Below are 12,769 nucleotides of genomic sequence, written 5' to 3'. Positions count from 1 at the left end.
ATATATTACAAAGCTATAGCAATCAAAACAGTATGGTACTGGCAGAAAGACAAACATAAAGACCAATGGAATGGAATAGAGATCCTAGAAATAAATCCATACATATATGGTCAACTGACTTTCAACAAGGGTGCTAAGAATACACAATGAGGAAACAATAGTCTCCTCAACAGGTGGTGCTGGGAAAACTGGATATCCATGTGCAAAAAAATGAAATTGAATCCTTATCTTACACCATACACAATTCAAAATGGATTAAAAACGTTAATCTGAAACTGTGATACCAGAAGAAAATAGTTGAAAAGCTTCATGACATCAGTCTTGGCAATGTCACGTTTATGACATCAAAACCATAATAAACAACGGGGACTATGCAAAAGTAAAAAACTTCTGACCAACAGAGGGAACAATGAACTGAGTGAAAAGACAGTATATAGAATGGGGGACAAGTTTTGTAAACCATATATCTGATAACGGATTAATCTCCAACATAGATAAAGAACTCCTCCTATTAAATAGTAAAAAACAAAAAAACAAAAACTAATGACCCAATTAAAAATGAGCTAAAGCCTTGAATAGACATGTCTCCAAAGAAGAAATACAATGGCCAACAGGTATATTAAAAAATGATCAATGTCACTAATCAGAGAAATGTAAATCAAAACAATAATTAGATATCTCACACCTGTCAGGATGGTTATTACTAAAACAACAGAGACAACAGGTGTTGGTGAGGATGTGGAGAAATTGGAACCCTTGTACACTGTTGGTAGACTGCAAAATGGTGCATTCATTATAGAAAAGAGTATAGAAATTTCTTTAAAAATTAAAATTAGAATTACGATATGATCCACAATCCCGTTTCTGGATATTTATCCAAATGTACTGAAATCAGGATCTTGAAGAAATGTTAGCACTCGTATGCTCATTGCAGCATTATCTATAATAGCCAAGATGTGTGAAGAACCTAAATATTCATGGGCCCCACATCTACTCGCCATCAAATTAGTACTGACTGATTAAAACTATGGTTTTCAAATGGTGGCAATGCTCATCAGGGATTCGGGGGAGGGACCCAATCTTAGGGATGTGGTGAGCATTTTAGAGGGGAAGGGCATAACTCTAACCCTTCTTAGGGAAAGGCAAGGATATACAATGTAACCAAAATGTCAAAAAAACAAAAAACAAAAACAAAAAAACAAAAAACAAGCAAATGAAAACGGAGGAAAAAAAAACTTTTTATCGGGTGGTGGGCAGGCGGGAGGCAGGAGGAGGAAAGGGGTGTATGCTTACATGGTGTGTGTGGTGCACACCACCCGGGGATTGGACACATGGGGGGCAGGGGGCAGGGGCAATGTTTGTAACCCTAGCAATATTTGTACCTCCATAATATGATGAAATAAAAGGGAAAAAATATTCATCAACAGATGAGTATATAAAGAAAATGTGGCATGCAAATACCATTCAGCCTTAAAGAAAAGAAGGAAATTCTGCAATATGTGACAACATGGATAAATTGTAAGGACATTATTCTAGGTGAAATAATCTAGTCACAGAAAGACAAATACTACATGGTTCTGGTAATATAAGATATCTAAAATTGTCAAATTCATAGAATCAAAGAGTATCATGGTAGGTGTCAGGGGTTGAGGGCAGGGAGAAATGAGGAGTTGCTATGCAACAGGTTTCAGTTCTGCAAAATGACTAATCCTAAAGATCTCCTGTGCAACGTTGTGCCTATAGTTAGCAATACTATATTGTAATCTTTGTTACAATGGTATATCTCATGTTAAATGTTCTTACAATAAAAAAAGTTGTGTAAGGCTGGGGGAAGTGGCTCATACCTGTAATCCTAGCACTCTGGGAGGCAGAGGTGGGAGAATCGTGAGGTTGGGGTTTGAGACAAGCCTGAGCAACAGTGAGACCCCGTCTCTACTAAAAATAGAAAAATTAGCCAGGTGTGGTGGTGTGTACCTGTAGTCACAGCTATTTGGGAGGCTGAGGCAGGAGGATCACTTGAGCTCAGGAGTTTGAGATTGCTAGGCTGATGCCACAGCACTCGAACCTGGACAACAGAGAGAGACTCTGTCTGCAGAAAGAAGAAGAAAGAATAAGATACACAGTTGGCATATAAGCATGTGAAAAGATGCACAAAAATATTAGTTATTAGAGAAATGCAAATTAAAACCACAAGACCTTCATACTCCTATTAGAATGGGGGAAAAAACAAAGAAAAACAACTGAAAATATGAAATGGGGCTGTGAATGTTGGCCAATGGGAACACTCATTCATTGATAGAATGCAAAAGAAATACAGGAAATACAGGAAAACAGTTTTACAATTTCTTATAAATTGAAACATACACTTACCATACAATCATGAAATCCTGCTCAACCCCATTACTACGTATACCCACATGAATTGAAAAAACTGTCAACACATAAACTTCCACGCAAATGTTTAGAGTATCTTTATTCATAATCACTAAAACAGGTAACAATTCAAATGTCCTTCAACAGATAAATAGACAATTGTGGAACATCTATAAATGGAATACAACTCAGCAATAAAAATGAACGAACTAATACCTCACACCACAATATGAATAAATCGTAAGTGACGTTCGCTGAGTCAAAGAAGCTAACCCCCTAAGCTGCATAACACTACAGTTATTTGAGAGTCTGATAAATGTAAAATTATGGGACAGAGAACAGATTAGTGGATGTCAAGGGCTGGGGGAGAAAGGAGGAGTTGAGTAACCCTGGATTGCCAAGGGAATTTCTATGGTAGTAGATCTGTCATGGGTGGTACCGCTCTGATGGACACTTGCCTGCGAATTCATCAAAAGCCACAGACCTTGGCTCAGTGTGGTGGTTTATGACTGTGATTCTAGCACTCTGGGAGGCTGAGCCTGGAGGATTGCATGAGACCAGGAGTTTGAGATCAGCCTGGACAACACAGCCAGACCTTGTCTCTGCAAAAATCCACAAACAGTAGCCGGGTGTGGTGGCGCATGCCTGTAATCTCAGCTACTCAGGAGGCTGAGATGGGAGGGTTGCTTGAGCCCAGGCATTCAAAGTTGCAGTGAGCTATTATTATGCCACTGTACTCCAGCCTGGGCAACAGACGGAGATCACTGTCTCAAAAACAAAACAAAACAAAAAACACGCAGAAAAAACAAAAACGACAAAACCAAACCCCCAAAAAACAAAACACACACACACACACACACACAGAACTGCACACCACCAAGAATAAATTTAACTCTATTAAAATGAAAAGGTCAAACAGGGTATAGGTGGTATGCTACTGTGACAAATGATTCTATATTATAGATAAATGTACCACACAATCTGAATGAAAAGAGTGGAGGAAAGGACATTTTCAGAGGATACTGAAAGATTGACAATAAAAAGAACTGTACATAGATACTAGCCTAGTTGGTAAATTGTCACAAGGGTTAGCAATTTTAACCTACTCTACATGTATACCATTATCTCAGTATCTAAGTAAGAAGTTAAAAATAAGCAAGGAGCTGGGGAAAAGGCTAGAAGGAAGCCTGGATTAGAGTAAAAGATACCAGGGTGAATTCGTATTAACTTTAACGTATATACATGGATACAAAAACATAGACATAGTAATACAGATTACTGGCATGGGCTAGTAAACATACATTTATCTCTTAGCTCTGTCTGCTTAGTCTAGAAACAGGTACACCATCAACAGCAGTGATCACACCTGGAGCTCAGATCTTGAATTCTCTGATGAAAGGTGCCAGTGTTCCTTGGAAAAATGGCTAAATCTTGGGTTAGCACAGTGAAACATAAAGCAAGTCTGGGGTACCTTGTGGTGTCAGAAAGTAAGGAGTGCTGTAGTACAATGATAATCGTGTATTAAAAAGATCCAAAAGCTAACCTATGATAGCTCTCAATGCCCCAAACTGAAACAATTTGAGGAAAGTAATAACATAATAGCCCTAGATGAAATGAAAATTGTAGGGGGAAAGGAGCTGACCTAATCAAAGGAGCAACAACATGAATGAATCTTAAATGAATTCTGGTAAGTAAAAGAAGACAAGCCCAGAAGCTGCACAATATATAATTCCATTTATTTGACATTCTTAAAAAGTTAAATGTATAAGACAGAATAGAACAGTGGGTGCCAGGAGCTAGAGGAGAAAAGAGGGGTTGTCTAACAATGGTTAAGAACAAAATAAATGCCCACATGTCCATACTGATATAAATAAATGATTGAATAAATACATGTGTAAAATAAAATGTGTTCCATACAGAAGAATCCCACTTAATATAGAAGGAACAAGTAAAACAGAAAATCACCATTAAGAACACCACAATAATAATTGTTGTAGGTAAGATCCACCAAAGAAGACTAAAATAAGTGGAAAAATAAAAACAGGACTGTCCCTTACTCATTTACAAATTGATATTGCCAACAAAGCTCTCCTTTCTACTATTTAGCCACCCTGGAGGTCTTTTGGACATTATAAAATAATATGCCCATATGATCATAGTGTGCTAACAAAGTCAGGAAGACATACACAGAAGAATTTATGTTTGCTTTTGGGTAAAGTATGGTTGGTTTCAGGAGATGAGAGTGTGCTTTAAGTCTGGTATATAAGTAGCTTTTTAACATATAAACAATCTTCTTTTATTATCATTTAGCACTGAATTACTAGCTTATCTCTTTCCTTATTCCATGCTGGTCACAGATGTTATTTTAGTTTAGATCACTTTATTTTTTGTATTTCAAATAGTAGTTTGCATGTAAAAGTCACAGTGGTTTGATCACAACCTCTGGGTCACCACCAGAATGCTGGTTCCAGGCAGGAGAAACTGAGATAATAACTGTTAGGTCCAGAGCGGAGAGGGAGACACGCGGAGCTTCATGTGTAGCAAATGCTGTTTATTTGAGCATCTGGGTGCAGACGGGTGGAGGCCAAAAAGAGCGTCCACTAGAGAAAAGGGAGAGCCGGGGGTTTATAGGTTTGGATGGAAGTCTGGGGAGGGTGAATTTTTTGCTCTGAACATTAAGCGGTCTGCAGCCGCCTGCGGTCAGAGTGAGATTTACAACCTCTGGACTCCAGACCCCTGCTTGTTTCACAGGCTTTGTGATCACTCTGAGTTTTCCATTAACCGCTTTCCATCCTATACATTCTTCCCTGCTCCCACCCAAAGCAAACCTAACAGTAACCTCCCAACCCACTGCACAAGACTGATTTCTAAAAGATGGAGCGTGGTGTATGTTAGGTTTGTTCCAGGTGAGAACTCTAAAAGCATGTATGGGACAAAATGCGGTTAATGGAAAACTGAGGTTTGTGAAACGATAGCGGCAGGAGTCTGGAAGAGTTTGCAGAGGTTATAAATTTAACAAACGGCTACACCCAACATTCCTATCCCCCTGATAAGGACGGAACTACCCTCCTCCCTTATGTCCACAGGATGAGACTGACCCAGAGGTCCCAGATATTGGTTATTAAAAACCTTTGTTATTACAATGGCTATTCTGGCCCAGGTACTCACTGCCCCCTGAGAAGCCCTCTATAAAACCTAAGGCTCTCCCCTTTTCTCTCGCAGATACTCTTTGGCCTCCACCCATCTACACCCAGATGCTCAAAATAAACAGCATTTTCCTGCACAGGAGACGTGTGTGTGTGTGTGTGTGTGTGTGTGTGTGTGTGTGTCTCTCTCTCTCTGCTCCCGACCAAACAGTGTACACATGGAAGGGGACACTCCAGAAATACACTGAACAATTTATATGCCAGATTCCGTTTGGAGTGTTTACAATGTAAACGCCTTTAATTCTCATCAAAACCCTGCCACTTGGCACTGCCACCAGCCCCAGGGCACCACCGAGGAGAGCGGCCAGCTCCCGCTGCGCATGCGCACCCGCCCTTGCCCCCAGGTAGGCCTTCCCCGGCCTTCAGACCCCGCGGGGAAGAAACCCTGGCCTCTGGGTCCGCGAGGCGAGGGGGCGCGCGTGGGCGCCGGAGCGTGGGGCGACGCCGAGGCGGACTGGCGCTGCCCGGGTGCGGGCGGCCGAGGCACCCGATGGAGCGGGACCCCGGCGCCGGCGGAGTTGAAGGGGCGGCGAGGCGGGGACGCCTCAGTCAGAAAGGGCGCGAGTACAGCGTGGAAACACCAACGCCCGCTTTGTAGGGCCCGCACACTTCCAGCCCCGAAACCTGCCTGGCAGCGCCGCTGCGTGGGCACAGGTAGGGAGTGCGCATGCGCGCCGCGTGCGCTCGGTCCCGAGGAAGGGGAGCGGTGCTGCGGAGCAGGGTGGCGGCGCGCGCGCATACTGCGTGTGACGTGTGCGCGACGTGCACTTGCGCATGGCGTTGTGGCGTGTGCGCTTTTTGTGCGCAGGGCCCCGGGGGCGGAGCTGCCGCGAGAACCTCTGCGCCAAGTCCGCTGGGAATGAATTAATGAGACAGAACGGCCGCCGCGAGATGCGTCTTCCTCTGCTATAAAATATGGACATCGGGAATACTTGCCGCCTTGGGCTGCTTTGAGCGCTTTCGTGTTTTTAGCTACTCCGGTGTTTATTTGGTGCGTGTAGTGCACGGAGCCCTGGGAGGGCCCCGGAAGACCGCCGTGGCTGCCGGCGCTTACACCGGTCCCTGGGGCCCGGTGTTCTCAGAGCGAGAGGGAAGGGCATGGCCGGCCTAGCCACCTAGCTCCTGTCCTGGCTCCGAAGTTAGTATTTGTTATGTGTTCATTTGCTAATATATATAGTCATGACACAGTATCCTGAAGCCATCGAAGTCTGTGTGCTGGTGGACGGTCTGGGACAAGTTTAAGAAGAGAGAGGTGAGCTGGAGCTGAGAGGGGTGGGAGATGTCACCTGTTTGAAGAGTTTGTGAGGGCGTGGTGGGCGTGAAAGGCTCACCAGCGACAGCTAAGGAAAGCCTGTCATCAGTCCTCCCTCAACTGCCCTACACCGTTAATGTCCCGTTCACTTTTCACCGAGGAGAGCTGCTGTTAGTGGCACATATAGAAGATGCTGAGGTTCCTGCTCCCGGCCTTGTAGACCCACAGGATGGTAGCGCAGGCAGGTCCTCTTCAGATGATCTGTTTTGACATTGTTTGGAAGATGGGGGTGGCGGGGAGTCTGAGAAGGTGACTCGCTCAGGTCATTTAATTTGTTAGTGACAGAACCAAGATTAGAAGTCGGATGTGCAGATTCCTGGGCCACTGCTGTCCATTTTGTTATTCTTTGATCAAAGTTAGTTTCTTATTAAAAGATCCTTTTTAGAAATTGTAAGCAAGTTAGAACAAACTTTTTAAAAAATTTATCTTGCCTTAAACACCCCCATCTCTTTTTCCAGAGGTTTCTTGGGTTATCAAACCTCAAGGGATCAAGGGTGTTAGCAGGTAAATTGGTAAACAATATGGCCTGAGGGTTTTTCCTACAGCAAATTTTGACAAATCCATTGTGTTTCCTCTTTTAGATTATTATCATTTGTTAAACTCATCTTTTCATGTTTTTAATTTTTCTGTGTCACAGAACCTAAATTGGTAATAAATCAATAAGAAACAAATGTTTACATTCACTCAGTGAAAAGTATCATGTCTAAGCTCAACAGATATCGGAGCCACACGTGGACACGTGAGTATCTTGTGTGTGGAGCTGTATAGGCAGGTGAATCCAGGAACTGCAAGGCAGGCCGTCTCTCCTGACATTCTTCCTTCCTTCTCCCTCAGCTCTCCCTCCTCCGCTAAAGAGCAGAAAATGAACAAATCCCAGGTAAGTTTTTGCTTATTTATTCCCACTTTGTTTTAAATGGATTTTCTGAATTTTATAGGATTTATATTGTTTCAAATGGAAAAATAGAAACAGGCAAAAATTTACATCAAGGGAAATAAAGCTAGAGTAGCAGATCCAAAGTGAGGCATTTAGCAAATTAGGTGCAGGATTTTTAATTTTACAGAATTATCTAAGTCATTTAAAGTTTTCTCTGATTTTTCTAATAACACCCCCAAAATAAATGCAGTAAATTGTCTATAATCATTTCTTGGTAGAAACAAAAAACACAGTACCTGAGAACTCGGTATGTATACTTTTCAGGGAACCAAACATTGAGGTTTAAGAGGCAAATCCTCTGATGGCCCTGCTTGATCTGGGAATAAAAATTTGAAGATGTGGAGTGATGGAGGGACTGCATGTCCTCAGAGCAAATCTCCCTAAGTGTTTGTGTCAGCTCATTTGTATTTCTAGGTTGAGTCACAGACAGTTCTCGCTTATGTTTCTGCAGCCTTGGTCCCTCACCACCGCTCACGTGAGTCAGTTCTGGAAAAGACCACTACAGTTGTAGTCAAGGCCAGTTGATGTTTTGTCATTCTGTTACTAGCTGTTTGGCAGCTTTTGATATTATTAACCACGGTCTCTGTTTTGAAAGTCTCCTCTATTGGTGTCTGAGATGCCAGCCTGCAGAGCGATCCTTTCCTAACTTTGATTTCCTCTCTAACTCTCAAGGAGATGTCTTTTCCGTTTGCCCCCAGACACTGCTTATCCCTGGGTTTCCATCCTTAGCCTGCTGCTCTTCTCAGTCTGTTTTTCCTGACTGGTTTCATGTGTTTTTTGTTTTTTTCTTAATGAAGTGCTTTTGAATTGGTAATATGTTAACATGTTTAAAGAAGTGATACAAAAAATCTAAGTAAAAATTTGCACTCCTGTTCTCTGTTCCTGTTGTTCCTCTAGATAGGGTGTCATTTACTTATGATCCAAACTGAGACATTTTTCACTAAGTGAAAGAGGTTCCATGAATAATTGTGCTGAGACGAGTGGCATATATTGGGACAATTCCAAACAAACTGGAATTGTTACCCTATGTACAACAGATACCTATTTTTTTCTAGTTTCTTATTTATCTTCTTAGTGTTTCTTTATCCAGGTAAAAGAATATATGTATGTTTATTCTTGCTGGTCCCTGCCCTTTACTTAAAAGTGAACATTATCCTTAGGGTTTCTCAACTTAAATGCACCTTGGCATCTTGTTAACATTCAGATTCTGATTTAGTAAGTATGGATAGGGCCCTCAATTCTGAATGTCTGATAAAAGTCCTGGCTGAGGCCTATTCTGCAGCTCAGGGATCCATCCTTGGAGTAGCAAACTTACACACTATTTTCCATTCTTCCTTTTTCATTTAGCAACATGTTCCAGAGATTTCTGTGACAGAACGTGGATTACCTCTTCTCTCTTTTGTCACAACTGCATGGTAACTTAAGTGTGGATGTCCATAGTTTATTAAACTACTTCTAACTTTTTGCTCTTATGAAGCATGTTGTAATGAATAAGCTTATAAATTTATAATTTGTATGTATGTATAGGTTTGTATATTTGAATTCCCATGAGTTGATCAGCATAGTGGTACTGCCTTGTTCTAGTGTCATTTTGTTTTCCGTTTGGTAATGTATGAGAGTGCTTGTTTTTCCACAGCTTCTCCTATAGAATATGTGGTTCAACTTTTGGATTTTGGGCAACTGATAGTAGTATTGCATAAAATTTGCATCTACAGTTTTACTCACTATGAGTGAGGTTGGATATCTTTTCATGTGTCTAAGGGTGTCTTATATTTATTTTTCTTTGAATTATTAATATCTTTTGCCCATTTTTCTCTTAGGTTTCTGGTCTTTTTCCCCCAGTGTCTGGTTACCTCTGTGTATATTAGCAATAACACTGCTCATTTATTATGTGAGCTACAAACCATTATTTTCTGATATATTGTTTGTCTTTTAAAAATTGCTCATGGTGCTTTTTTCCCCCTGCAGAAATATTTTATTGTTTTTGTTGTCTAGTTTATCAATATTTGCTTTATGGCTTTGGACTTATTTTATAATAGCATTTGGAGGCATAGTTTGAAAGTCCTTCCCACTTCGTGATTATAAAGAATCTGCCCATGTATTCTAGTACTTTTATATGTTTTAATTTTTAATCCATTTGGAGTTTACCTTGGTATGCAAGAACTGAACAATTAAATTATCACAATATCCTTCTATTTACCACTTCTACCCTGTGTGTTGATATATTTTTTCCTCCTCCCTGTGTTCTGAACCCCACAAAACATCTTTAGTATTGTGGCTTTAGACAGTTGGTAGGCTTTTATATTTATTGAAATATTTGCCTTTTCCTGTGCTCTCACTCCTTCTTACAGTTTCATGATTCATCTCTAACCTGCAGTGTAGACAGGGTACTCTAATAGTACTTCAGCAAACTATAAAATCATTTGAAAACGTCCAAAAATATAAATTCCAAGTAGAAACAGTATACAAATTTGTGTTCTTTTATTTTAAATATTATAATTTCTACTTGGAATGAATTATTTTTTCTCAAAACAGAGTCACAAAGAAAGCAGTGACCTCAACAAGAAACTAAAACTGCGTCTTGAAATCAGAGAAACTAGAACAAAATCATTAGAATATAACCAGGAAGACAGGATAAAATACCTGTTTCTGACACAGGGAAAAATAAAATTCTTCATGCTTCATGTTTCAGTTTCTTACATATGTTGAGTACTTATTTTTTTTAATAACAAAATATTTACTTCATAAAAATTACATCCTTACATGTGGTTGCTCATGTCTGTAATCCCAGCACTTTGGGAGGCTGAGGCAGGAGGTTCACTTGAGGCCAGAATTCGGAGACCAGCCCTGGACAGCATAGTTTGACCCCACCTATACAAAAAAAAAAAAATAGCCAGGTGTAGTGGCACACACCTGTAGTCCTAGCTACTTAGCAGGTTGCAGTGAACTGTGATCATGACACTGTACTCCAGTGTGGGTGGCAGAGCAGGCCCTGTCTCTAAAAAATAATTACATACATATATTTGTATATATATAAGAAAAGATTCCATGATACAAGTGTAAGATGCAAGTTAAAAATTGAGAGAATTATATAACAAATTTTTTTCCTTCTTTTATTTTTTCCAGCATATTGTGGGGGTGCAAATGTTAAGGTTACATATATTACCCTTGCCCCTCTCCCCCATCGAGTCTGAGCTTCAAGTGTGTCCATCCCCCAGTTGGTGCGCATCATACTCATTATGTATGTGTATACCCATTTATATAACAATTTTTAAAAATTTCAGTCCATATTAAATATAATACAAATAAAAAGGGTAAATTGAAATCCATTAAAAAGAGCAAAGTAGTCGAATAGTAGGCAAAGGATATGAGTACGCAACTGACTGAAGAATAAATGAAAATGGCTATTTTAATAATCCTTAACTGAAGGTTTTTTTAATTTAACTTTCTATTGTGAGATAATTGTAGATCCACATTCGTTTGTAAGAAATAATATACAGGGAAATCCTGTGTACCCTTTACATAGTTTTTCCTAGTAATAACATGCAAAACTGTGGTACTGCCACCAATCTTACTCATATTTCCCCAGTTTTACTCATTCGTGTATGCACACGGGTGTGTAGTGTTGGTTATATGTGGTTTTTACCATGTGTGTAGTTTCATGTATTCACCACCACAGTCAAGATACAGAACAGTCCATCACCAAGAAGATCCCTCCTGTTGCCCTTTCATAGCCATACCCACGTCCATCCTGGCTTTGTCATTCCCCCACCCTCACTCCTACATCCTCATCCCTAAACCCTAGCAACTACTAATCTGTTTCTGTTCTTTCAAAAATATTATAGAAAAGGAATCATGCAGTATGTAACCTTTTGGGATTAGCTTTTATCACTTCTCTGGTGATTCATCCAGGTTGTATGTGTATCAATAGTTCATTGCTTCTTGTTACTTACTAATATTCCATGATGTGAATGTACCACAGTTTAACCATTCACCTGTTCAAGAGCATCTGGGTTATTTCCAGTTGTTGGCTATTAAAAATAAAGCTGCTATGAATATACCATCTTACATTTCCACCAGCAATGTGTGCATGATCCAGTTTCTCTCCATCCTTGCCATCATTTTGTATTATCGCTGTTCTTCTGTTTTAGCCATTCTGATGGGTATGTAGTGGTATCTCATTGTGGTATTAATTTGCATCAAAATCTTTTAGTGTATATTTGCTGTCTGTATATTCTCTTCATTGAAATAGTTCTTCATGTCTTTTAACTGTAGGAAAGAATATTAATTTTTTCTTGAACTCCTCCATAGATTTTTAGTTGGAGTGGTCTCCTATAACAATAGATAGATTAATAAGAGGAAAACAAACAAGTTTATTAACATGTATATTTTCATAACTACATGAGAGACCCCAGAGAATAAGTAGGAAGAAAGTGAGCCTTAAAACTGTGTAGAGAGATTCCTTTCACTCTGTTCTTCTTTTTTAAAATTGCTTTAGGTATTCTTGTGGCCTGTGCCTTCCATTGTAAGTTTCAGGATAAGCCAGCCTTTGTTTATAAAAGCCCTTGTTGGGATATTGATGGAAATTTCATCAAGATACTGATTTTAAGGGTAAGAAATTTATTGACTGACTCAATTAGTCATCTTTGTTAGCTAATAGCTTCCTTTCCCTGAATTTAGTGTTCCTTGTAATCTTACTTAATCCAGTCATTCATTCATTCATTCATTTAACAACTATTTATGATTGTTCTGTGTCTTAATACATGTTGTTGAATTGCCAACTCTGTTCTAAGAGAATTGCTAAATTTTAAATTGCCCACTTGGAATAAGAGAGCTATTTGGTACATAAGAAGTTTAAGGTTCCCCATGCTGAGCATTTGGGATAGAAGAAAATGACCCTGAAGTGCTTTGTTAGCCATTGCTTGTTGTATTACCTCATTTCAG

General features: G+C 40.0%; 1 protein-coding gene across 6 annotated transcripts in view; it reads left to right on the top strand.

The window, feature by feature from the left end:
- The first annotated feature begins 6,378 nt into the window (after positions 1-6,378).
- LOC105879011 (zinc finger protein 248) overlaps positions 6,379-12,769 on the top strand; it is a 29,285-nt gene continuing 22,894 nt past the window's right edge. The window contains exons 1-5 of one of the 6 annotated variants that reach the window (XM_012778951.2): positions 6,379-6,831; positions 7,529-7,630; positions 7,726-7,768; positions 8,277-8,300; positions 9,173-9,240. In XM_012778951.2, the coding sequence (XP_012634405.1) occupies positions 9,238-9,240 (3 nt within the window). In that variant the 5' untranslated portion in view covers positions 6,379-6,831; positions 7,529-7,630; positions 7,726-7,768; positions 8,277-8,300; positions 9,173-9,237. Of the gene's footprint in view, positions 6,832-7,528; positions 7,769-8,276; positions 8,301-8,347; positions 9,241-12,769 lie in introns of those variants that run through there. The other 5 variants (XM_076010347.1, XM_012778946.2, XM_076010348.1 and 2 more) reach the window with 5 other exon arrangements.

The sequence above is a fragment of the Microcebus murinus genome, chromosome 14 (assembly GCF_040939455.1).
Source record: "Microcebus murinus isolate Inina chromosome 14, M.murinus_Inina_mat1.0, whole genome shotgun sequence".
NCBI lineage: Eukaryota > Metazoa > Chordata > Mammalia > Primates > Cheirogaleidae > Microcebus > Microcebus murinus.
The sequence above is the reverse complement of the archived record's forward strand: the minus strand, read 5'-3'. Positions and strand labels throughout refer to the sequence as shown.